This window comes from Leptopilina heterotoma, unplaced genomic scaffold (assembly GCF_015476425.1).
Source record: "Leptopilina heterotoma isolate Lh14 unplaced genomic scaffold, ASM1547642v1 Lhet_120, whole genome shotgun sequence".
NCBI classification, from domain to species: Eukaryota; Metazoa; Arthropoda; class Insecta; order Hymenoptera; family Figitidae; genus Leptopilina; species Leptopilina heterotoma.
In genome coordinates this window covers 1,476,321-1,502,974 of record NW_025110838.1, presented here as the reverse complement: position 1 = coordinate 1,502,974, position 26,654 = coordinate 1,476,321, and the positions used below count along the sequence as shown (strand labels likewise).

The 26,654-nt window shown below is 22.8% G+C and overlaps 1 protein-coding gene across 3 annotated transcripts in view; it reads right to left on the bottom strand.

Annotated features, from left to right (window-relative positions):
* LOC122510668 (neuronal acetylcholine receptor subunit alpha-7) overlaps window positions 1-26,654 on the bottom strand; it is a 344,417-nt gene that overhangs the window by 299,990 nt on the left and 17,773 nt on the right. For all 3 annotated transcript variants that reach the window (XM_043625472.1, XM_043625481.1, XM_043625489.1), the window contains one exon: window positions 16,676-17,320. In XM_043625472.1, the coding sequence (XP_043481407.1) occupies window positions 16,676-16,832 (157 nt within the window). In that variant the 5' untranslated portion in view covers window positions 16,833-17,320. The remainder of the gene's footprint in view (window positions 1-16,675; window positions 17,321-26,654) is intronic.

Below are 26,654 nucleotides of genomic sequence, written 5' to 3'. Positions count from 1 at the left end.
TTAAAGAGAGATTCTGAGGGATTTTCAATTTTAAAAAGGTTGAGAGGTAAAATGGGCTAGGAGAAGATTAAGCCGCAGACAAAGAATTTCAGCCAATTACCATAAAGATGATGGGAGGTTGAAGAAAAAACACGCGACCACTGATATATTACTAGTTACGATAAAAAAGAATGTTAATTAAAGCACCCTTTAAACTTTCATTAATATCATTTTTATTTTTTATGCATATTCATTCCTAGGATCAACTAAAAATTTCACTATAGAAATAATTCAATTAATACAAATTAAAAAAAAAGGTCTTAGTAAAACACTATGATAATCTCCTTTACTACTTAGTAACCAAAAATTCAAAACATAGGTCTGACTAAAATTGATTTATACTACTGAAAAAGTAAAAATTAAATAATACAAAGTAGTATAAACATTTTTTAATCAAACTGTTTTTAATTTCTTGTAAACTTTGTTATTTCTTAATGAAAATTTCTGCTATCAATTGTTCAACAAAAATTTAAAACCTAGGACTGACTAAAATTAATTTACACTACTGAAAAATAAAAATTTAATAACATATAAGTAGTAAAAGTCAGTTTTAGTCAGACTATTTCCATTTTTTAACAAATCAAATAAAGTTTTTAATAGCTCTATATTATTTAATTACTATTTTATCAGTAGTATAAAATTATTTTAGTCAGACACCAGTTTTTGAATTGATTACATTAAAGTAAAAGAACATTATTAGTAAAAATGTGCATTTCTGAGAAAAACAGACTATTTTTACTACTACTGCCTCATACTAATAAATTTTTAATTTCCAGTAGAATAAATCAATTTCAGTCAGACCTATGATTTGAATCTTTGTTTGACCAAAACTTTAAATTTATTAATTTAAATGTAAAAAGTTAGACACTATTTTAAAGTTCGTAAAAAATTTTACTTATTCAAATGTAGAGAGAAAGAAATATTCACAAATCAAATAATTTATTTATTATTTATTATTTTTAGAATCATTCTTTAGAATTGTAATTCAGTAAAATTCTATAGAATTTTTTTCAACTGAATTACAATAGAAACATAAATAAATACTTCCCCCATGAGGAAGCAATATCATAAAGAATGTATCTAATTTCAAACGACAATTTATCTATCCTTTTCTTTTTGTCATTGAATAAAAAATTTTAATTAAGAAAAGTTTTATATTCTTTTAATAAAAAAAATATTCATTTATTCTGAGATGAAAAAACTTGAGGGGACGCATAAAAAAATAGGGTTTATTTTTAATTACAGGACACCAACAAAGAATAAGAAACATTTTATGTTTTCAATTCTGGTCTAAAATGCGAGCCAAAGGACATTTGAGTACAAGCAAGTAGCTTCGAGACGATTTGAAGTGTTAAAGCTCATGAATATTCAGCCAATTTCAAGCAGACTTTATATATACGTATATATACGTATTTATACGTATATATACGTATTTATACATATATATATACGTATTTATATTTATATATATAGTCGACTATTACCTTCGAGTTAGACCAGCTTCATCGTTTCGTTGCTTCAATGTATTTGTTGGCAATCAAAGCCAAACAGAGATTAAAACGTTTATCGTTCAGTATCCAATTTCACCCCAACAAAACTCTTATCTCGTAAAATGCTCAACATCTTATTGATATAGTTTCCTTTTCAATTAAGAAACTCGTGAAACTGTATTCTTCAAATGTTACACTTTCGGAAAACTTCCCCCTATTATCATGATTAACAATATATATAGCAAAGTACAAATTCCAATTTTGATAAATCTCTCTTTTTCTTACTCCTTTCAACTTTTTCTTTATTGATAAAGTCATAGAAAACTAATTGCAACCATTATCCACTGACTTTTAGACAAAAATGAAATTTCCAAAATAATTTCAGTCTGTATATCAATTATTAAGTTATAGGTACTCTCTAAATTTGAATGAGTGAAAATATTTACCTTAATAATTATAATACTAAAGAATACTGCTAAAAAACTACTAAAAAAATTTAGAAACCAAACAGAAAGATAAAATAAGAAAAATACTGAATTCTACAAAAAAATCTAGTGAAGATTTTTACTAATTTCCATTAGTAAACCAAGTAAAATATTTATGTAAAAAAGGTGTCAAATACAATAATTCTGAACAATCACAAATACTAGTTAAGTCACCTTTTTTTTAAACACTTTTGATTAGACACTCAAGTTTATTCCTTGTATATATAAATTATATATACACATCTCACGGAAACTTATATTTTGTTGGATTAAAATAAAGCTGCAGCGGTCCTATTTTAATCCAATTTCAGCTTATTTTTAATCCAATTTGGTATTCAAATAAAAGCGTTGCAGCATAAGAAATCAGCTCAAATTTTAAAAAAAGTTGTCTCGAAAATGTTGCAACACAGGTAGGGGGTAAAAAAAATCTTATATTAAGGACAAATCTCGAATTAATTCAGCACTAAAAAGTTAAACCCAATCTATTACTTTCTTTACTCTCGACTAATAAATGCAAAAAAGAAATGAAAAATTCCACTATTTTTACAATTTACGAATTATGATAATAATAATAATTTAAATTTCGAAAAGGGGTCAACTCTGTAAACCGTAAAAGACATATTTTCACTTAATAATTTCCAGTAAAAATAACTCTAATAGTTATTAAGTGTTCAGCAATTTTAAAATTCACAATTCAATTGTAATATGAATAATTATAATAATTAAATAAAAAGAATTATAATAATTATATTTTTAATAATAAAATTAGAATAATTATATTTATAATAATTAAATTAAAATAATTAAATTAAAATAATTATAAGTATAATTATAAAATTACAATAATTATAGTAACTAAAGTAGAATAATTATAATTAAAATTTATAATTATAAATAAAATTTTTCTCAAGTCCAAAAAAATACATAAAAAAATAGTTCACTGCGTATGATACTAAAAATTCAGTATACTAATGATTAGATTTTCAGTCAGCTGACTTAACAGCTCTCCACTAGAAACTACGTGCCATACCACGACCGGAATCTAAGTTAAACGAATAAGATGTTCCTGCCGCAAAAGCACTTAGTGGACTCATCTGGCACTAATTCTCCTTTCCTTGAGTAAAGCACAGAGAGTTCTTGCGATTACCGCAGAAATTTTCTTTTATCATGAAAGAATCTTTAATCACAATCAAATGCAGTCTTCTATTATAATTTACGAAAAAAAATCCTAAATTTACTGTCGCAAAAAAAAATTTTTCTTTACAATCCCAAAAAAAAAACTTTTATTCACTATTAAAGAACAAAAAAAAATTAAACCAATCTTGACTTTTTCATTCGTGAGCAATAAAAATTCCATTTCAAAATAAATGCCAAAATAAATCATTTTTTAAATTAATTAACTCTTATTTAATTAATTAATTAATAACTCTATTATAATTAATTAATAATTATTTAACACATATTAACTTATTAATTAATTGACTAATTAATTAATTAACCACAATTAATTAGGAACTAATTAAGAATTATTGTGACATTAGAAAATAAGTGAATTATTAATCCACTAAAATTAATTAATTATAGTTGATTAGTAATTAATTAACAATTATTTAATAGATAATTAAGAAGAATTCAATAGTTAATTAAATAATAATTAAAAATTAATTTCTTCTACATTTTTGATTATGTAAACTATTTTATTAAGTTTCAAAAAATCGTATTTTGAAACCAGTCGGAAATTAAATTACCCTTAAAGGTAAAATTATTATTTTTTATTGAAACAAAAATTAATGTGCATGAATTTGAAAACTTAATATTACTACATTCGACCTTAGCTAATATTTAATTTAAATATCAATAATTTGTTCACATCACTGATGTTTGTTGTACTTTGAAGAAATATAGTGAAATATGACTAAAAATAATAAAGATTTTTAATTAATGTTTACTTTTAATAAATGTATAAATGTATTTACTCTTAATTGAGAAATGTAGACCACTGTTTAATTTGTAGTTTTAATTAAATTCTCGATTTTCCCTACAGTACCGTCCGCAATTGTCAGTCCACCCATTTTTAAAGGAATGACAAAAATTTTTTAACATAAAATTCATGAAAACTAAAATTTTTTTTGGTTTATATTTTGAAAGACGATAAAATTTTGAAAAGAATAAGACCTTACAGAAGTCATTTGGCCAAAATTTGTAGAAGATATTCCTAAAAATCGTCATTTTCAATGTTTTACAAAAATTTAAATAACTTCTAAAATAATAAACGCTTTTTAATAACCTTAGGCTTATTTTAAAGGTCTTTTTCTACGGAATAAGAATTACTTATAGGCATTAACCTGTCATTTTTAACTTGGAATAAGCATGACGTCAAAATTAGACAAAAAAATTGGAAAAATTTGAAATCAATTTTTTGTACTAAAAACTATTCTAGAACATATATAAAACATGATATGGTGTAGATTTTTCAAGAAAATTTAATAAAAATATATGTTTGAATTTCAAAAATTATTTTTCTTTTAATAATATTATTTCAAATTTTTTGAATTTTTTTGTCCAACTTTGACGTCATGCTTATTACAAGTTAAAAATTACAGGTTAATGCCTATAAGTAATTCTTATTCTGTAGAAAATGGTCTTTAAAATAAGCCTAAGATTATTAAAAAGCGTTCATTATTTTAGAAGTTATTCAAATTTTTGTAAAACATTGAAAATGACGATTTTTAAGAATATCTTCTACAAATTTTGGCCAAATGACTTCTGTAAGGTCTTATTCTTTTCAAAATTTTATCGTCTTTCAAAATATAAACCAAAAAAAATTTTACTTTTCATGAATTTTATGTTAAAAAATTTTTGTCATTCCTTTGAAAATGGGTGGACTGACAATTTCGGACGGTACTGTATATATACACGCATACACTTTTGCTTTAATAAACTGAAAATTGTATAATAACATTAATAAATTAAAAGCGTTACATATTTTGCTACGCTGAAAAAGATTTGCTTCATTTAATTAAACGACTACTTGTTTCAAATAAATGTTTATTAGTTTCAGTTAATTTTTATTTGTATCTCAACTAATTTTTAAGTCAATGAAATTATATTTTGAATTAAATTCGTTAAAGAAAATATTTTATTGTTAAATCAGTCAATTTTAATTTTTAACTGATTTACTTACTAAATTGTCAGTGGAAAAAATTTTCAATCGTTAAATTAGCTCAAATTTTAACTGATTTAAAAGTAAAAGGTCACTATAACTCAAATCAATTTAAATTTCAGTTGACTCAAATTTAGAGAGTAAATATAAAGGCATAAAAATGAAGAGTGACATCAAATATTATACACAACGCAGACATATTTTTTCCTTCAATGAAAGTTGAAACGATAGCAAACTCGCATCGAGAGACACTTATTTTTAGCGAAAATCCTCCTTGCCGCTTGGTAATTGAAAAACAGCATTCGAAGGCCATAAAGAACGCTAGAAAAATACGAACTGCCTTCACCACTTGTACAAGAGGAGGCTTTACAAAAGCCCAACGAAAAGTAACAAACGACCCTCAGTACATCAATACCTATTTCACAATCCACACCTAACGGCCTGTCGAAGAAAGAAAGAGAGAGAAAATTCTTCTTAAAACTGATTATTATATATATATATATATATATATATATATATATATATATATATATATATATATATATATATATATATATATATATATATATATATATATATATATATATATATATTATAAACGCTTGTGATAATAAGAAAATATACAATTACAATAAAAAAAAACGAAATTTTTTTTCACAAACGAGGAATCATAAATATGCATGATAGAATATTAAGAAGATTCGAGTTCTCTAATTGGTACTAAAATCTATAAAAGGAAAAATTTAAAGCTGAATATCAATTGTTAGATTGTAATTGCTTTCCAGTAGCAATCGACTTCAATTTATATTGAAACTATTCATTCCATACTGTATTTTACTGGAAAAAAAGAAGGAAGAAAAAATTACGATTCAATTTCATCAACTCAATTGCATATTCAATGTGATACAAAAACTTTTTTAAAATTATGCATCGAGAATAATAAAAAATGTAAATAAATAAAACTTTTCTAATTAATATTCTTCATTTTGTCACAAACAAAATTTGTTCAGAAAAAAAAGAATCGAAAATCTACAATGAAAAACATATTTGCTTGATACAAATAATAAACGATTACTGTCCATTATCAAATGTTCTTCATTTTCATGCATTTTAAACAGACAAATAATGGTTAAAAGACACTTTCCATTTAAAATTAAAAAATTAAGGAAAAAATAAAAAACAAGCCCTGATTAAAAATTATTTTCACAGACTCATATTATTGAATTTTTAATTTTAAGTAGTATAAATGAATTTTAGTTAGACTTATGTTTTGAACTTGTAATCTAATAGACATGATTAGAGATTTTCATTCAGAATTAACAAAATTTATAAGAAATTTAAAATACTCTGTCTAAAAAATATTTTTACTGCACTTTATATTATTTAAAGTTTTTCAGTAGTACAAATCGATTTTAGTCAGATCTGTGTTTTCAATTTTTTTAGAATAAGCAATAAAGGAGAATTTCATTCTGTACTATGAAAATTGCAGAGAAAATTGAAATATTCTGACTGAAAAATACTTTTACTACTTATATTATTCATTTTTTTATTTTTCAGTAAAATAAATCAATTTTAGTCAGACTCAAATTACGATTTCTATTTTAACTTAGTGTAAAAATACATTTTAAGTAAATTTGTTAATTCTATTTGAAAATTTGATTTTACATTAATTTAAACAAAAATTCGAAATCTGGGTTTGACTAAAATAAATTCATACTACTGAAAAAGTAACAAATAAATACTATAAAGTAGTCAAAATATTTTTAGTCGGACTATTTGCAATTGGTTTGTAAATTTGTTAATTCTGAATGAAAATTTTATTTACTATACTTATTTAAACAAAAATTAATAACATAAGTCGGACTAAAATTTACCTATACTACTGAAAAACTCATAAAAAAATATTTTAAAGTAGTAAAACTATTTTTTATTGGAAATAAAATATAAATAGTTAGATTAATAAGAAATTTATACAATAAGACTAAAAATTATTTCCACTGACTTGTTGTATTAAATTTTTTATTTTAAGTAGTATAAATCAATATTAGTTAGATACATGATTTAAATTATGTGTTTGAATAAGTATTTATAAAGATTATAATTGAGAATTATTAAATAAAAAAAACAATTTAAAATAGTCTGACTAAAAAATAGTTTTATTGCTCTTTATTATTTAGTTAATATTTTATTAGTAGTATAAATTTATTTTAGCCAGACCCTATTTTAATATTTTTGTTGAATAAGTAGTGAAGGAAATTTCATTCCCTAGCAAAAAGTTTAGAAGAAATTGAAAATAGTCCGACTAGAAAATACTTTTACAACTTTATAATATGCAATTTTTTTCTCTTTCAGTAGTATAATAAATTCATTTTATTCTGTCTAAAAATTATTTTTACTTGCTATAAATATTCCAAATTTTTATTTTTCAGTAATATAAATACAATTTTAGTTTTGTTTTGAAATTATCTTGAATAATTGGAGATATTATCATTCAGAATTAATAAATTAAAAATAATTTGGAAATAGTCTGACTCAAATTGACTTTTACTACTTACGGTACAAAATTTTTACATTTTCAGTAGTAAATATTAATTATAGTCAGCTCCATGTTTTGAAATTCAGTTAAATAATTGTTTAGCTCAAGAATTTTTTTTATAATTTTTATTATTTAATTATTACTTTTTAAGTAGTATAAATCAATTTTAGTCAGAACTATGATATGAGTTTTTGTTGGATAACTGTTAGAAGACATCTTCATTCATCATAAACGAGTTTCGAAGAAATTAAAAATAGTCTAACTTAAAAAATAGTTTTTCTACTTTTCATTACCTAATTTTTTCTTTTTCAGTAGTATAAATCAATTTTTGTCAGACTTAAATTTTGATTACATATGTAAATTGACATAAAATACATTTTCAGTAAGAATTAACAAATTAACAAGAAAGGATAGCAAGACTAAAAATAATTTTCACTGACTTATATTGTTGAATTCTTAATTTTAAGTAGTACAAATGGATTTTAGTAAGAATTTGTTTTTTAAAAAAATGCATTACAAATTTTTAAGTAATTGAAATTTCGTTAAGTTTTAATTAAAAATATAATAAAATTTTGTCAATTAACTTTATTATTATTTTGATAATAACGCTAAAAGAACTTTGCAAATTTATAATTGATTTTTGGGATTTATTTTTTCACAATAGAAATTAAATCCATTTAAACAGTGTCTCGATTTCCCTAGGGAATCTGTCGTATTATTATTTCGTATAAACGACTAATTTCACAAGGCCTTGATAAATTAGAGGTTTCTTCATTGGATATTTAAGAATTAATGTTCCTAACCATCCCCAGGAAGATGGTATGGTTAGAAAGATGGTTGGCTCCTTCATTTTCACATTGAAAATTCATGAACACTTAGTGTTAACGGTTTTAATTAAACGTAAACAATATATGTATATATATCCACCGTTAATTCTCATCAAAGAAAAGCGTTGTGCATCTACTAAATACTCTTCTACATCTACAGAAGAAATTTTTTTTTCCCAATATATAAAATTCCCTTTACTTGTTTTACATCCACAGTATATAGATTCTGTACGTTTATCTGTTAAATATATAGAGCACAAATATATACTCTTGTTTAAGAGGTCATGCCTTTAGTATTACGTGAAATGTAGATCAGAAGTTTGTAGAATAGGATTCCACCCAACAGTTTAACCTGATAAAAAAAAAAGAAAAATAAAAAAAAAAATTTCAGCTTCGAACCGAGGTGAAAATCCAGGTAATGTGAATTTCACTACGTTCTGGAATTGCAAATACGTTTTCGTGAGTTATAATGAAAAGATTCAGTTGAAAGAGGGCGGAAAATGTTTACCTAAGTCATGCATTTTAAAATGGGTTTTAAAACTTTTATAAATTACTGTATTCAGATTAAACTTCGGGAGTGTTTTTCGATTATTTTTTTTTTATTGTTTATAAATAAAGGAAGCATAAATTTAAGAAAGTATATATAAAACAAATATGTATTGAAATGATATAGAAAATTTGGGGAAAAATTGAAAAAGAGGGACTATTTGTTCCGCTAGATTTGTTTCCGCTATCAATCATTCTACGGCCCTCTTTCTTTTCCGAAAGTAAAAATATATTATTAAAAAATTTGTTGTCAGTAAATTTCATGAGTTGGGAGTATTAATAAAAACTTAATCTATTGTAGTTTGTCATTTTCTTTTCATTTTTTTTAATAAATTTTGTAATATAGTAAAAAATTGATTTATTATTGAGTAATAACATTTTTTAGTTGGCAAAATTGTTTTTTTATTAATTCTTCTTTTCGAACTTACTACACTGGGAAAATATTTATTTTATTCAAACAAACGATTAAAGCTAGTCTGTTACTAAATAAATATTTTCTATTAATTGACTAAAATACACATTATTTGAATGCAAATATTTATCTATTTGCTATTATATTATTAGATACTTACAAATAAATATTTATTTAATAATAGACGAGTAAACTCTTATTATCCTATTTCCAACTTTTTACGAATTAGTTAATAAATCTAAGTAAAAATCTCTTTTTACTAGTTATTCAAACAAAATATAAAAACATGGGTCTGACTAAAATCGATTTATACTACTGAAAAAGTAATAAATAATATAATTAAGTAAAAAAATTTTTAGCTGGAACAATTATTTAGCAGAATTTCAAAACCTGGGTCTGACTAAAATCCATTTGAACTACTTAAAATTAAGAATTCAACAATATAAGTCAGTGAAAATTATTATTAGTCTTGCTATCCAAATTTCTTGTTAATTTGTTAATTCTTACTGAAAATGTATTTTTTCTGTTAATTTAAATAAGAAGGCATAATTTAAGTCTGACAAAAATTGATTTATACTACTGAAAAAGCAAAAATTAGGTAATAAAAAGTAGAAAAACTGTTTTTCAAGATAAACTATTTTTAATTTCTTCGAAACTCGTTTATGATGAATGAAGATGTCTTCTAACAGTTATCCAACAAAAACTCATATCATAGGTCGGACTAGAATTGATTTCTACTACTTAAAAAGTAATAATTAAATAATAAAAATTATAAAAAAAATTCTTGAGCTAAACAATTATTTAACTGAATTTCAAAACATGGAGCTGACTATAATTAATATTTACTACTGAAAATGTAAAAATTTTGTACCGTAAGTAGTAAAAGTCAATTTGAGTCAGACTATTTCCAAATTATTTTATTTTTATTTTATTTTATTTTCCAATTTATTAATTCTGAATGATAAAATCTCCAATTATTCAAGATAATTTCAAAACAAAACTAAAATTGATTTATATTACTGAAAAATAAAAATTTGGAATATTTATAGCAAGTAAAAATAATTTTTAGACAGAATAAAATGAATTTATTATACTACTGAAAGAGAAAAAAATTGTATATTATAAAGTTGTAAAAGTATTTTCTAGTCGGACTATTTTCAATTTCTTCTACTACTAATAAAATATTAACTAAATAGTAAAGAGCAATAAAACTTTTTTTTTAGTCAGACTATTTTAAATTGTTTTTTATATTTGATAATTCTCAATTAAAATCTTTATAGATACTTATTCAAACACATAAATTAAATCATGTTTCTGACTAATATTGATTTATACTACTTAAAATAAAAAATTTAATACAACAAGTCAGTGGAAATAATTTCTAGTCGACTATTCGAATTTTTTTGTAAATTTGTTGACTTTTACTAAAAATGTTTTTAATTATTTTATAGTGAACAATAATTCAAAACTTGGGTCTGACTAAAATGAATTTATACTACTGAGAAAATATTAATTAAATAATATAAATCAAGAAAACTTTTTTTATTCAGGCTATTTTAGATTGTCTTGAATTCTGAACTTAGTATGGCTAAAACTGACATTTTTACTGCCTTATATTTAAAAAAAAAAATTTCAGTAGTAAAATCATTTTTAGTCAGACCTGTGCTTCGAATTTTTGTTTGAATAAGTAGTAAAAGGGATTATTATTAGAATTAACGAATTAAGAAGAAATTAAAAATAGTATAACAAAAAGATATTTTTACTCCTGTATGTTATTAAATATTTACTTTTCCAGTAGTGTAAATTTATTTTAGTCAGACCCAAGTTTGAAATTTTTTAATAAATAAGTGTAAAATCCGACTAAGCATAACTTTTACTATTTTTTTGCTATTGATTTTTTAGTTAATAGTATAAATTAATTTGAGAAGACATTTTTCAATATGAATTGAAAAGTTTAAAAGTAATTGGAAAGTCTGACTAAAAAATAGTTCTTTTACTTTATATTATTTAAAATTTACTTTTTAGTAGTATAAATTTGTTTTAGTCAGACTTAAGTTTCGAATTATTATTCAACTGAGTATAAAAATACATTTTGACGATGATTTAAAAAATTGAAAAGAAATTGAAGATAGTCTGACTAAAACTGTCTGTTTCTACTTTATATTATTGAATTTGTTTCTCAGCAATATAAATCCGTTTGATTCATACCATATTTTGAATTTTTTTAAAATAATTCTTAGAAGACATTACTATTCTATTTTTACCCAGCAATTGTATTTATTCGGTTGATTCAAATAAAATTAGGTCGTCTCAAATAAATTTTACTCTGAGAGAGTATAAATTTGAAGATAAAAATAATCGAAGTCTATAAAAATTTATTTTTTTTTTTTATTCTGAAACTCCCATTGGAGTGAAAATTCTCTGTCTCTCTCTCTTTCTTTCTCGCACTCTCTTTCTCTTAAGAATTAGAAGGTCGGAATCTCAACTTATAGACTCTTCTTGGAAATTCTAGTTCACAAAATCCCTCAGGAACTCGTCGTCCCCACAGGAACGTGACGAGATACGGGATTCGTAAGCTTAGAATTCGCAAAAGGAAAAGGATACCGACTTTAGTAGTCCTAGTCACGATTTTCAGAATCATATCCTCACCACTAGAATGTAGATGTGGAAATTTCCACTATTTCGAATAATTGATTTCAAAACTAATAACCATATTCCATACGTGTAACACGATTGTGTAATAAAATTTAATTATTCAATTTTCACTCTCTATCGAAAAAAAAATTAATTCTATTAATATTGCAATTAGTTTTCACAATTAGAATAAAACTAACCCTTCAATAAAACTTAATTATTCAATTTTTGCACCGCGTTATGAAAAGATTTATTTTAATTAAATAAACGATTATTCGTGTATTATCAAGTAAATATTTATTTGTATCAAAAAAATATTTGCTTGTGTCAAATAAACATTTATTTGTATCAAAAAAATATTTGCTTCTGTCAAATAAATATTTATTTGTATTAAATAAATATTTACTTGTGTCAAATAAATACTTATTTGTATTAAATAAATATTTGCTTGTATAAAATAAATATTTATTTGTGTTAAATAATTTTTATTCAACTCAAATAAATAGTATTTGTTTCAAAACCAAAAATTCTTGCTCCAAATAAAATTTATTTGATTCAAACACAATTTAATTATTTAAATAAAATTTGTTTAATTTACTTAAATATTTATTTGGAAATAGACAAGTAATCAATTATTTGAACAAAATAAATTTTTCTCCAGTGCATAATAGCTGTGTCTCTACTTTAAAAGTTCTTTAATGACAAAAATCAAAAGAACTTCATTCAATGAATCAACAGACACTGAATTTTAATTACCATTTCTTCTTTATAGTTAGAAAAATGAAGTGTTCATCATTGAGTTGAAGTGTTGGCGTAAATGTCAGGTCGATACTTTCACGTATTACGGTCACAACTCCATCTTCTCTTAAGTTCGGGTGGTCTCAAGTGCTGTACTTGGAAGTGCTACTTGAGGTCGCCTGTCATTAAAGGGAAATGAAATTATAACCGTAATATCTCAAATGTTTTGCAATTTTATTCGAAATTTCCTGACAGTTTAGCTTTAAAAATCTTTTAGTATTCATCAGAAAAATAAAAAAATTCAGAACAATTTAAATTCTTTTATCAATTTTAATTGATAAGGGAAGAAAAAATTAAAATAGAAAATAATAGAAATAGAGGTCAAAAGTTACTGTTTGCTTTTTATTAAAATAACTATTTGTAAAGTAACAAATTTTAGAACTTTTGGTATATAGGTAATAATATTTTCGAAATTTACTTACCCTCTAAATCTGAATTAGTAAAAATTGAGCTACCTTTTTACATTAGTAAGAATATTCACTAATTTTTATGTAAATATTAATAAATTTCATTCAGTAGTTATTTTCTTTTATCAAAAGTTTTAGTTTTAGTTTTAGTCAAAAAAATTACTAAAAATTAAGTACAAATTCTTACTAATGGAAATAATTACCTAATTTTCACTAAATCTAATTTAGAGAGAATTATTAATATAACGTAAATTATTGTTCGCTACGAAGCAAATTTTTACTAATTGCTGTGGCTATGGAATTAAAATTCACATGCTGATCAATGAAATCAAAATATTAAATCAAAAGTAGCCCAAAAAAATAAAATTACCGAAATTAAAAATTACTGATTACTTTTTAAACTTATATTTTATATTTTAAATTCTTTGTTTCTATAATAAAAAAAACAATTGTAAAATTTTATAAAACTATTTATAGTATTTATCAATTTTAGAACTGTGAAACAATTTCAAATGTATTAAAGACGCAACATTTTATTATTAAAAAATTCGAATTTGTAAAATAACTTCTGAGGAATTTAATAAAGTTTTATTAAAATCTCGAAAAATTTTTCAAATATTAATAAATTATTTTCAACTTCTCAGTTTCATACAAAAAAATTTAATAAAATTTAGAATTTTTATAATAATAAATTTTACCTTTCATTATGTCTTTAAAATTTTAATTGTAAAATGCTTTTATAAAATTTGATAACTCTTTCTTTTATTGTATAAGAAAAAAAAACCTTTAAAAATATGGTTACAAGAAAAATTTAATTAAAATAATAAAATACTCGACACTATTGCAAAATAGATGTACTTTTTTTTAAATCAAAATATGTATTTAGCTATTGTAAATACTTTACATACTTTTACTTACTTTTATTCTACTTCAACTAATTTTAATTTATTTTTTATTTTTGAATTAATTAATTTATTTAAAAAGCAATTAAGGAACCATTTAAAAAATACGTAAGGTTTTCAAGGGGAAGGGGCGGGGTTCAAGCCGAAGAAATGTCGCGTTACAGGGAGGGGGGAAATTTTCGAAAAAAAACCTTACTCATTTTTTTGAATAGCCCCAAAAAAGTATTTTTTTCAAATAAACAGAAATTATTGATTTTTAAATACAGTTCAACTGATTTAAACACAATTCAACTACTTCAAATAATGTTAAACTGATTTAAATATCAAAAATTTCATCGTTTCAAGTAAACATTCAATTGAAAATAGTCAAGTAAGCGATTGTATAATTTAAATAAATTTTGAGTAATAAATTTTGAATAAATTTTGTTTTCACTTTTTGAAAATATAATTCATTTAAAATGCAATCGCATTTTAAATGAATTATTTCAAAAACCAGACAGAATAAGCATAACTGAATGGTTTATTTTCATTAAATTCACTGACTAAATAGCAGGACTATTTGTCGAGCCATTTTGCGGTTCCGGTATGGAATCTCCTTCATAGCGTGCATTAATTTAGGTCACAGGAAGGATCATGTGACCTATTCTAAGAGATGTTGGATCTGACCCTAACTAAGGCCGTTATTAACCCCTTATTAGCATTCAGTTTCGCTCAACGACAATTTGAATACTATTGAAAGCTTATATTATATCAACTTATTCAATTATGATACTAATAATAAGAAAACATTTTTTTCTATAACAAATTTTGATAAATTTTTTACCGAAAATTGTAACATTCGCAGTAATTAAAATGATAATTAAATTTTCAATTTGGAATACAGGGTTGCCACCAAAAAATTTGATTTTGTTTCTCTCATTTACAGACAGAATTTTTATTTTTTCCCTAATAACACCAAAGAATAATCTGACTTACTCTAAAAATTATTAGTTTATACTTTATTTATTCTTTATGTTAGATTTTATTAGACAGCAAAAATCACAGTAATTTTTTCTTGTGATATTTGGTAAAAAAGGGAATTTTAATTTATGAAAAGCGGATTCAATTTAAAAGCAGGGGATTTTTTAAATTAAGTAAATTATAATACTACAGCGTATACAGTTCATTTGAAAGATTTTTACTTTCGCGTTAATTGTAGGTTTTTTAAATAAGACTTTTCTGTTTAATTTTTTCTGTTAGTTATTGATATTTGTTTATCTTTTTCGGATGTCTACAATTTATCGAAATTTTGAATCAAAATTTTTGTTAGAACGCTACTTTTGTTTTAAAATTCCATGAATTTTCCTGTATCCGAAGTAGATTTCAGTGAAAATTATTAAAATTTACTTCGACTTTGTTTTTTATTAAAATTTCCTCTGAAAATAATAAAATTTTCTATTATATTGTTATTTTCAGAATAACTTTTCCTATTTCTGAAGAAAATTTATTTACAAAAATTAGAAAAATTTAATTTAGAAGTAATAAAATTTACTCTGGAAATAATATTTAATAACAAAAGTTACTACGTTCGAAGAAAATTAAAAAAATTTTCATACAAAAATTAACTGTGGAAATAGTAAAATTTGTTATTAAAAATCTGGAAATAGCAAGTTTTACTATTTTCACAGTTAATTTTTGTATGAATTACGATTACAGGACAAAAAATTCAGACCGAAAATTGCAAGAAAAAATGTCCAAAGTACAAAAAATCCAAAATAAAAATATCCAATGTCAAAAAATCCTAAATAAATAATGAAACATGTGAAAAAAAACACGTTTTTACTTTTCACGCTATAAAATCGAAATTTAAAATGTTGATGTTAAAATCGCAGAATTTTAATTATTTAGGTACATAAATAATAAAATTTGATCACAAAAATTCAATTATTAACATAAATAATAAAATTCTTCAGGAAAATTCAATTATTTTCATAAATAAAAAAAAAATCTTCACAAAAATTCAATTATTTTCGTAAATAAAAAAATTTCTAGAAAAATTTCAATTTTTTTATAAAATTTTTTAAAACAATTATTCCAAGAAATATACAATTATTTTCAACAATTTTAATAAAATTCTTTACGAAAATCCAATTATTTTTTTTAATATAATTCTAATTTAATTGCTCGATTAATTTAATTATTTTCAGAAATTTAATTTAATTTTTCATTGGATTCTTAATTTCTTTGAACTTTTTGACCAGGACAAAAAATCGTTTAAAAATTTAAAATTCGTTTATCAATTCTAGAAATTTAATATCTTGTCCAGGATATTTCCTAACTCTTCCCCGAAATCCCTGATTTCCCTATTAATAGGTGGCAACCCTACCAGAAATAAAATTCAAAACAGTATTATAAAAATGAAAAAGAAAAATAATTAAAAAATCTGTTACCACATACCTCGAGGTAGGACGGTGAGCAGCAAAATTTGAAAACAAGTAACCACAATCCAAGGCCTTATTCGTGGCAGTGGTGTAATCCTGACGTTGGATGTATTGTGATGAGGTAAGAGGATCGTCGACATTTTGTGATTTTGTACCGTCCAACGTCTCGACATTTTTTTCCCTCTCCTTATTTTTTCTCTTCTTCTTTAAATTTTTTCCTCTTTTCCTTCCTTTTTTTTTCTTTCTTTAACGGCACGTAACTCGATTTAGTCGAGTTCACACGCCGATGAAATCCTTTATTGAACAGCAATGATCATTTTTGGAAGAGTATTTCTTTTTTCTAGGGATGGGTTTTAAAAAGACCTCTCTTTTTTTCGATGATTCGTCAAAAACACAACAATTACTTTTTAAAAAAAAAATATGAAAAAAAACAATGCAAATTCCGTGTCAGCGGCTACTCACTTTAGAGCCGTGGACGCTTTCGAACCTCCCGATTTCGCCGTCATAACCAAGGATTATTTTTCTCCACGTCGTTTTTTATCCTCACGATATACCAAAAACAGACAAACGAATCCAGATCTGCGGCTCTTGATTATCTGTGACCCAAACACGAACCACACTTCTGCCACATTTTTAATTCCTCCAATTGATTAGAAGTTTCCTGTAAATAATTTTATTTTTCTTTATCTGAATGCCTGTGATTCTTTTTTTCTATATTCTATTTTTTGTGCTATTCTAAATTTTCTATTCTTTTCCACATGATGATATTTACTTTTTTATAAAATTCAGGTGTTATTAAATATTAATAGTAACATTGGAAGAAATAATTTATCATTTTTGTGAAATCAATTTTAACATTTGAAAAAAAGATGAAGTTCCACTAATATTTAATGACTTTCTAATGAAAAACTACTTTCACATTTTAAGGAAAATTTGCTTGATATTTCATTTTTTCTCTCTAAATCTGAATTAATGTCCCTACAATGAAAACAAATTTATTTGATTTAAATAACCGATTACTCAATTGACTATTATCAATTACATAAATATTTAATTGAATCAAATAATAATTATTGGACTCAAAAAAATGATATTAGCTTCAAATACTGAAATTATTGATTTAAATACCATTTAATTAATTTAATTGGCTCCAATAAATATTATTTGATTCTAGTAAATATTTAATTGATAATAGTCAATTAAGTAATCGGTTATTTGAATCAAATAAAATCTTTTTTCAGTGTAAAGTTCTGAAAGTTCAAATGAACGTATTTATTCATTTCTTTTTCAAATTCAAATTTTATGAAAATAAAAAAACAATTTATAAAGATTTTAAAGGTTTATTTTTCATTTTTTACGCTTTTTTAGTAATTTTTGAAAATATTCATGATAAAAAATATTTTGTTCATTTGAACACTCAGAATTTTTGGAAAATCTGAATTATTAGATTTTTACTATTTTTTAGTTTCGTCTACCGAATAAACAGTGAAGATTGGACAAATTTTTAGTAAAAAAAATACTAATTTCTAGTAGAAAAATACTAATTCAGAATATAAATATTGATTTAATAGTAAAAAATTACTAAATTTTAGTAGATAAAATATTAATTTCCAGTAGAAAAATTCTAATACCTAGAAGGAAAATACTAATTTCTAGTAGAAAACTACTAGTTTAATAGTAAAAAAATACTAATTTATTACTAGAAAATTACGAATTTTTGGTAGAAAACTACTAATTTAATACTAAAAAAATTACTAATTTTTAGTAAAAAATACTAGTTTACTAAAATAAAAATAAATATTTAAATAAATATTTACTACTTAAAATACTAGAAATATACTAATTTTTAGTAGGAAAATACTAATTTAATAGTAGAAAATAACTAATTTCTAGTAGAAAAATACTAATTTAATAGTAGAAAACTACTAATTTTTTTAGTACAAAATTACTAATTGAAGATTAATAGTGATTAATATTCAATAAATAGTATTTTTATCATCAAATTAGCAATTTTCTACTGTAGAATTAGTAGCTTTCTACTGAAATGTTAGTGAAATTTTTACTCTTGAATTGCTATCTCAATACGAATTAGTTTAAAGTGACTAATTGTTGGTAAAATGTTGGTTGACTACTTGCTTCAGCAATTAGTAAAATTATCTAATTAATTAGTGGAAAATAACTAATTATTAATAAAAAATGACTAAAATAGTGATCAAAATTAATTAAATTAGTTAGCAAAAAATTTAGTTATTTTATCACAACCTGAATTTAACTACTATTTAGTCATTATAGACTACTTGATTGCTAAAACTACTACTATTTGAATAAATAGCTAACTTTTTCTATAAAATTATTTGTTTTTTACTAATTTAAATTTAGACACTGATACACGGGAAAAAATGTTTACCTCGAACAGCGATAAGTTTCTCTAAAATAGCGAAAGTCTTAACTGAAACAACTAAAAATTTGGCTAACCTAGTAAAATTTAAAGCTGTTCCATGTGAATATTTTTTTCCGTGTAAACGAATCCGAATATTCTCTAATTAGTATAAAACTACGAATTTAGATTTAGAGAGTAAATAAATAAAATAAAATCTTTAATATATTTATTTATTTAAGGAAACTTTGTTGCCTAAATGAAAATTTAAAAACATTGAGACAATAATAAAAAAAATTTGTTTGGATAGTTTGGATTTTCCCAGAAAATCCAAACTATGGCAAAAATTGAGTCACTAATTTGCATTAATACGAATTTTCATTAATTTTTTAAGTATATTAATTTTTCAAAGTATTTTAATTTTGTTGAGTAGTTTTAATTTCTATTTTTAATTGCAATCAAAATTTAATTTGAAAAAGAGGCAAAAAGGATATTTTTTAAAAATAGAAAACATAAATTTCTTCCTATTTATAAAGAATGTAATACAAATTTTGCTTGATGTCATAAAAGACGTCGGAGTAGTTATGAGCTCAAATAATGAACTGAAAGATCTCCGCAATTTACTGATATACTTCAAATAAACCTCGGAGGCTTTATTTCGTTTATGAGCAATGTTGGTAGTGTTTTTATTTCTCTTCTTTCGGAAATAAATCGTCGATTGTCAAATTTATCACTCAAATAACAATCGTAATTAAAAAATTTATAAAACGCAAAAAATACCTTCACTATTTATTTTACTATAGAACAATAATTTTCCTTTTTTTACTTTTTACTTCTTTCTTCTTTTTATTTCTTTTTACGTTTTTTACTCTTTTTTACTCTTTTTTCTTTTTCCTTTTTATTTATTTTTCTGGTTTCTTTCTTTTTTGTTTGTTTATTTATTTATTTACAATAAAAACGAGCCTATAAAGGAAAAATTTATATCTTTTCTGATTTGTTGTTTTTTTTTCTAAATTTAATTTTTAGTGGATTTATTTGTTTACAATATAAATGGACCTATGAAGATAAAAAATTCTACTTCTTTTCTTATTTGTTCTTTCTTTTTTCAATTTAATTTATTAATAGAAATTTGTTTCTTAGTATCGCAATTTTTTGCTCCTCCCTATTATTGTCAATCAGTAAAGAATCACTGAAATTTCTCAGTCATTTTTGACAGATTTCCAATGACATATCGCCAATTGAAAATCGTAACAAGGTTGTCACTCAAAAATTAGTGAAACTTCATCATGATAAATTGAAATTTAAAGAGTAAAAAAATAATTAAAAATAAACTCTCATTTAAACAAAAAATGTACGATTTGAAAAAATTGCTCTTCAAATTAATTCATTTCATTTGTAGAAAAACCGTAAAAATAATATTTTTTTCATTTTAAATTCATTTTCTATAAAGTTGTTATTTCTATTTCATTTAATTTTAACTTAATTTTAATTTTAATTTTAATTTTAATCTTAATTTTAATTTTAATTTTAATTTTAATTTCAATTCTATTTTTATAGTTACGTGCGTAATTATTACAGCAGATGCAAAGTAAATGAATTCTATTTTACACTGGATGGGTATTAATTTTTTCTCCTGAATACTTTATATGTGCTCTTGCGGGGGATTTTAAACTATATCCGTTAATTACATCAAATCTAACATAATTTTAAAATAACGTTATACGCTATAAATTGGAAGCTTTTATATATTAACAACTTTTCACGTTCATACAAAAATCTCTTTTTTTTCTGCTTTTTTGAATATTCTTTTTTTTCCCTCTTTCTCTCATACACAACTATCCAGAGAAATTTTCATGAAAAACTTTCTTCGCTCCATCATTCGAGAGTGAGAGAAAGAGAGAGGTATAATACTGGAACTGTGTCGAAAATTGATTTCCGATTTCTCAAAATATTTCCCACTTTTTGAAAGCTTTTCGAATATACTTTTCTATTATCCCATACTATTCTTGTAAAGAATTGAAACAAAATATTATAGTTTCTCCAGATTATCTAATTTTCAAAAGTAATGGAAAAATAAAAAAAAAGCATTGTACGCGATGAAAAAGTGAAAAAAAATGACTTTGGGGAAAAAGAATATGTACATTTTCTTTTTTGTGTTTTTTTTTCAAATTGAAAGTCATTTAGAGGTGCAACAGAAACATTAAAAAAAATTGTGTTTCCTTTATGTCGAAATTTGTCACACGAGAAACCTCTGGCGATGCTAGAGATAAAAACCATAAAGTACGCGTAGTAAACAGCGAGTAGTTTATGGCCACTATACAATAAAAAAAAATTTGTTCCTTTTTGTTACAATTTGCTGCAGTGTTTAGTACTTCATAAAATGTGTCAATTTTTTTTCTTTTTATAATAATTGAATTTATTTTGTTACATTATTAATTTTCGTTTTAACCAAAACTATTTATTCCATAAGCAAAAATTCAGTCAATTTTTAATAAGTTTAAATCAATTTTTATCAAATTGATAATTTACTTTTTCGAAATAAATCACATTTTTTCACGGAAAAAAAATTTACTTTTTTATTAACACCTTTCAATGGTTTTTAATTATCGATCACACACAAGGGTTTTTGTTTTTAAAAAGTTTAAAGAGTCTAGGGATCCGTATAGAACACTTTGCTCCAGTTTCAAGATACCTAACTCAACAAACGTTACCTTCTAATCGGATTAACTAACTTTGCAATTAAGAGCACTATAAAGCATACAGGAAAACACGTAAAATTAATGTTACTCTATATAAGTAACATCCATTAGTGGAGGAAAGTCATTTTTTATTTAAATAAAAAATGTAATCTAATACTTTCCAATTGATTAAATATTTAAAAATGCGTGATTTCCATCTAAACATAAATATCTAAATATACTTATAAAAATAATCTATACTAAAAGAAAAATGCCCTAGAAAATAGTAGCCAGTTAGAAAAAAGACAAAAAATGATAAAATTAAAAAAATTTTATAAAATAATTTTGTATTTTTTTTTCTTTTTCAAAGAAAGTAAAGTTAGATACTGTTTTTAATATTCATTTGTGCACACACACACACACACACACACATAAACAGTAAAAATAAAATCTTATTTTAAAGTACATCTAAAGTTAAATTAGTCTTGAAAGAAAGGCTGATCTTAATTTAAACTAAAAGTTGTGTGAAAATAAGAGGCTTATCTGAGTTTACGAAGAACGTGACTTTGAACTTTAATTTGAAAAAGCTTTGTCTTAAATTCAGTCTATATTGTTGTGCGGTTTTTTTTCAACAACACAATTAAAAAATTAGCACCGAAATTCTAACAAAAAAAAATATATTCAGAAAATAAAAAAATGTGAAATAATAATTATTACATATTTTTTAAAATATTAAAAAAAAATTTCTTTTAAATTGTTATTTTTTTTTGTTAGAATCATTATTATATTACCTTTTTAATAAAATTATCATTATTTTTCATTTTAATTATAAATTAAAGTAGTCAATAAATAAAATACGCAAATAATTAATAAATACATCGATTTCTTCAAAGTAACAAATTTATATAAAAAATTTGAAACAATTTATGATTTGATCCACATTTTTGGTTTTGAATTAGTAAATTTTACCAATAAATAGTAACTTCTACTAATTTATTAATAAAATTTACTAACTAAAAAGCAAATTGTCAGTCACTATTTTAAATTTGTAAACATTTTTACTAATTCAAATTTAGAGAGTACTATTATAATTATATTCTCTTTTAATTATAATTTAAATATAAATAATACCTATAATATAAATACTATTACAAAAAATAACAAATAAATAAATTAAAAATTTTTCATCTTTCACATTTTAAGGTTACATTTTCATCTTAAAATAAAATTCTTCTTCTACTGTAAACGTGAAGTATTTTTTTTTTTTTTTTTTTTTTTTTGAAAGAAATGTAAATTTTTAAGAATAATTTACAAAAACAAAAGTGAATTTATAAAAATGATTTTAGAAAGAAAAATTCAAAATTTCTTTCACAAGTAGAAAAGTTACATTGACGGAAAATTGTCTGAAAAAATAGTTAAAATTGCCTCTTAACACAAAATCTTATTTCAATACCAAATTAGATTCAAATAAAAGCATTTACAACTAATTATTTTCATGAAAAACAATTGTTCTTCTATTTATATTGTATACAAATAAAAATTATTTTTTAATACAGAATAATGAATGAAATAAAGTGAATAAATATGTAAATAAAAATAAATAAAAGTAAATAAATAAAAACAAAAATAAAGAACTAAACAAATTAAAATAATAAAATAAAAATAAAAAATAAATAGATTAAAAAGAAAGTAAAAATAAAATTAAATAAATAAATAGAAGTACAGCCTGAATATTTTTCTTTTTCTCAATAACTAAAAAATTCCAAAGGCAAAAATGAATACAAAAAAAAGAACAATACTTGATATATGTGTGTGTGTGTGTGCGGGTGTAGAAAAAAAAGTTGTGCATAAATATTTCTGCATTTTTCATTGAATTAACCATAATATATATAATACATTGAAAATCCATAATATTGTTTTGTATTTTTTTTTCTTTTTTTTTCTTTTAAAAAAAGAAGTGTGTGAAAAAAATATTGGCTTTTCTTTATTTATACTAGAGCTCTTAGTGTAAATAGATGAGTTACTTATTGGATACCATTGAGGTGTAGAGAACATGTTCTTCATTACCCATACATGAACAACCCTTTTCATTCATGTAGACACGAAATACAAGCGCTCATCAAGAACGCGTATATAAATTTTCAACAACAGAAATGAAAATTTTAATTTAAAAAAAATGGAAGTACGTATTCAGTCTTCAGTAAATTAAAATTAAAATTTCATTGTTAGAACCGAAAAAAAAGAAATTCTCCTTTCATTCTATTTTCTTGATTATTAAAAAAGAATTACTAACTGACAATCGAATATCGACACAACTTCAGAATTTTTCAATTTATGGAATTCAATTTATAAAAAAAAGAATATTATATATTCAAATTTTGATGTATTTAATTTTTGTTTTAATTACTTTATTTAATATTATATTTTAAATATTTTAATAAAAACTAGTATATTCTAATTCTAAATTAAATCCAGTGCATATCGATTTTTCTGTATATTTATGAATTTTTTTTTGTCTTTTTGCTCAAAAAAAAAAAAAGAAAAAACACGCATTTATTGCACTTGATATTTACTATATAAACAAAGCTACTTCAATAACAAAAATTTACGAGCAAAACGAATAATCTAAAATAAAATGACCATATTTATAGTTCAATAAGCATAACTTGACACATCATTTCTGAAATATTGGAATTTTCGTTTTCCAAATCCATTTCTGTGCGTATTTATTGCGCAGATAACTATTTCAGTTTGCATAATTGCTCGCATTCATGATTGAACTTTATGATTTAAATTTGCACGTATATAGTGATGTACATATTATGAATGATCCAATTATTTTATATGATCCACTTTTTTATATTTTCAAATATCCCAATTTTTTTTTATTTTTAATAACAACTGTTACTGATGACTTTTACTAACGACTTATTTGTATCTAAATAATCATAAAAACTTGCCAACTATTTTTTTGTATTAATTTCTTTGTCATATAGACGAATTATTTTGGAAAAATTTTTCAATCCTTTGATTTTGAATCTATGGTAAAAAAAATTCGGTGCATTTAAAATTTTCAAATTAAAATATTTTTTTATTTTGCAAAAATTTACTTGTTGAAAAAAATAAAAAAAAATTCTACCTGAAACTTGACAGAAAATTCGCTTTTGTTACCTCTTGTGTACTAAATAATAAAAATTAAAGGAGATTGGTAAACCTAATATAATGTCAAATTAAAAAATAATGTTTAACGCTGACAAAAAGAAAGTAGAAATTAAATTTAAACTATTTTTGAAAATCTTGTTATACACTTTTTATAAAAAATTACATTTACTCAACATCTTTTGGCAAATAATTATATTTTACATTTTAATATTTACATTCTCTACTCTCAATTGTTTTGATATTCTGAAAAATCTTTTGTTATAAAATATAATTATTATAATAGAAAAATTTAATTTTCTTTTTTAAGGGCATTTGAACCATGATGACGTCACAGATTTAAAACTAATGCTTTGCACAAACTGTGACGTCATCAAGGTTCAAATCCCCTTAAAGAATAAAATTTGCCTTATACATACTTTTAATATTTATTCCCTTAACAATATTAAAAAAAGAAATAAAATTATAATTGTATGTGGTGAATAAATGTGTAAATGTTAAAAGAAATTATCTGACAAAAAATTTTTTGACTCAAATTCATTTTTTCTAAATAGTGAATAATTAGATTTCGTAAAATTAGTCGCAGCGACTTTGAAATTAATTTTTATTATTTTTCTTTTCGTTAACAATTTTTCAGTTTTGAATTTACATTCAGGTTAACCTCCACAATTTAATACATAATTAAATAGCAGTAAATAATTCGATAATAATAATAATAATTTGAAAATTATATAATTAACAATATAAATAAAAATATGAAGAATAATAATAGAAGTAACAACATGAATTATAATTTAATTAATAATATGATTAATAACAGAATTAATAATACTATTAATAATATAATTAATAAGAAGATTAATATTATAATTAAAAGTACGATTAACAATATCATTAATAATATGATTAATAATTAATTATCAGGTATTATTCGACTATTAGGCATACATTATCATATTGTCAACTATAAAATATTTACTATATATAGTCACAGAAATGCAGTTATCTTTCTCTTTGAATCTCTAATTAAACATCAAATCATAATTAAATAGATTATGAATTAATCATGAATTCGATATTTCATGCCATGAGTGAATAATTTTGACAGTCCCTGAGATGCAGAAAATTAGTCTTACTCTCGATGATTATCAAATAATAATCGCTACAGTACTCGAAATCATTACGTAGCAAACTTAGCTGAATTGATTTTTAACACAATTACAATAACCTTCTGTTTTCAATTATTGCAAATAATTCAAAACATAAAAAGACAAAAAATACTTTCTCATTTGTTAAGAATGCGCAATAATCTTTTTCGTAAAAAACTTTTTTTAATCTTCTTCTTAAAAAAAAACAAATAAAAAAAAAGAATAATCTATTTCCAAAAAGGTTATATTTTACATATTTATTATTTTTATTATTTTTATTATTTTTATTACTATTATTATTCAAAAAATAATATCTTTTTCTCCTAATCGTATTTCGTGTCCAAATGAATCCTAAGCGTATACTTATAGAATTAATCAAACTCGAGAAATGAAATTCAAACTTCGGCTGAATTAATAGAATATAATTTGACCAAATAATGATAATTACGATACTTTGCAATAATGTGAATAATTATTCACTCGGAAATAATAATACAGTGTTTATTTTAAAAAATTTCTCAAAGTGACCTAGCATTTACCTTTCTAAAATCAAATTAGAGAAAAGTCGTTCACTAATTTAAATATGAATTGAATTAAAATTTCAATTTGACTTAAATTTTAATTTAATTTAAA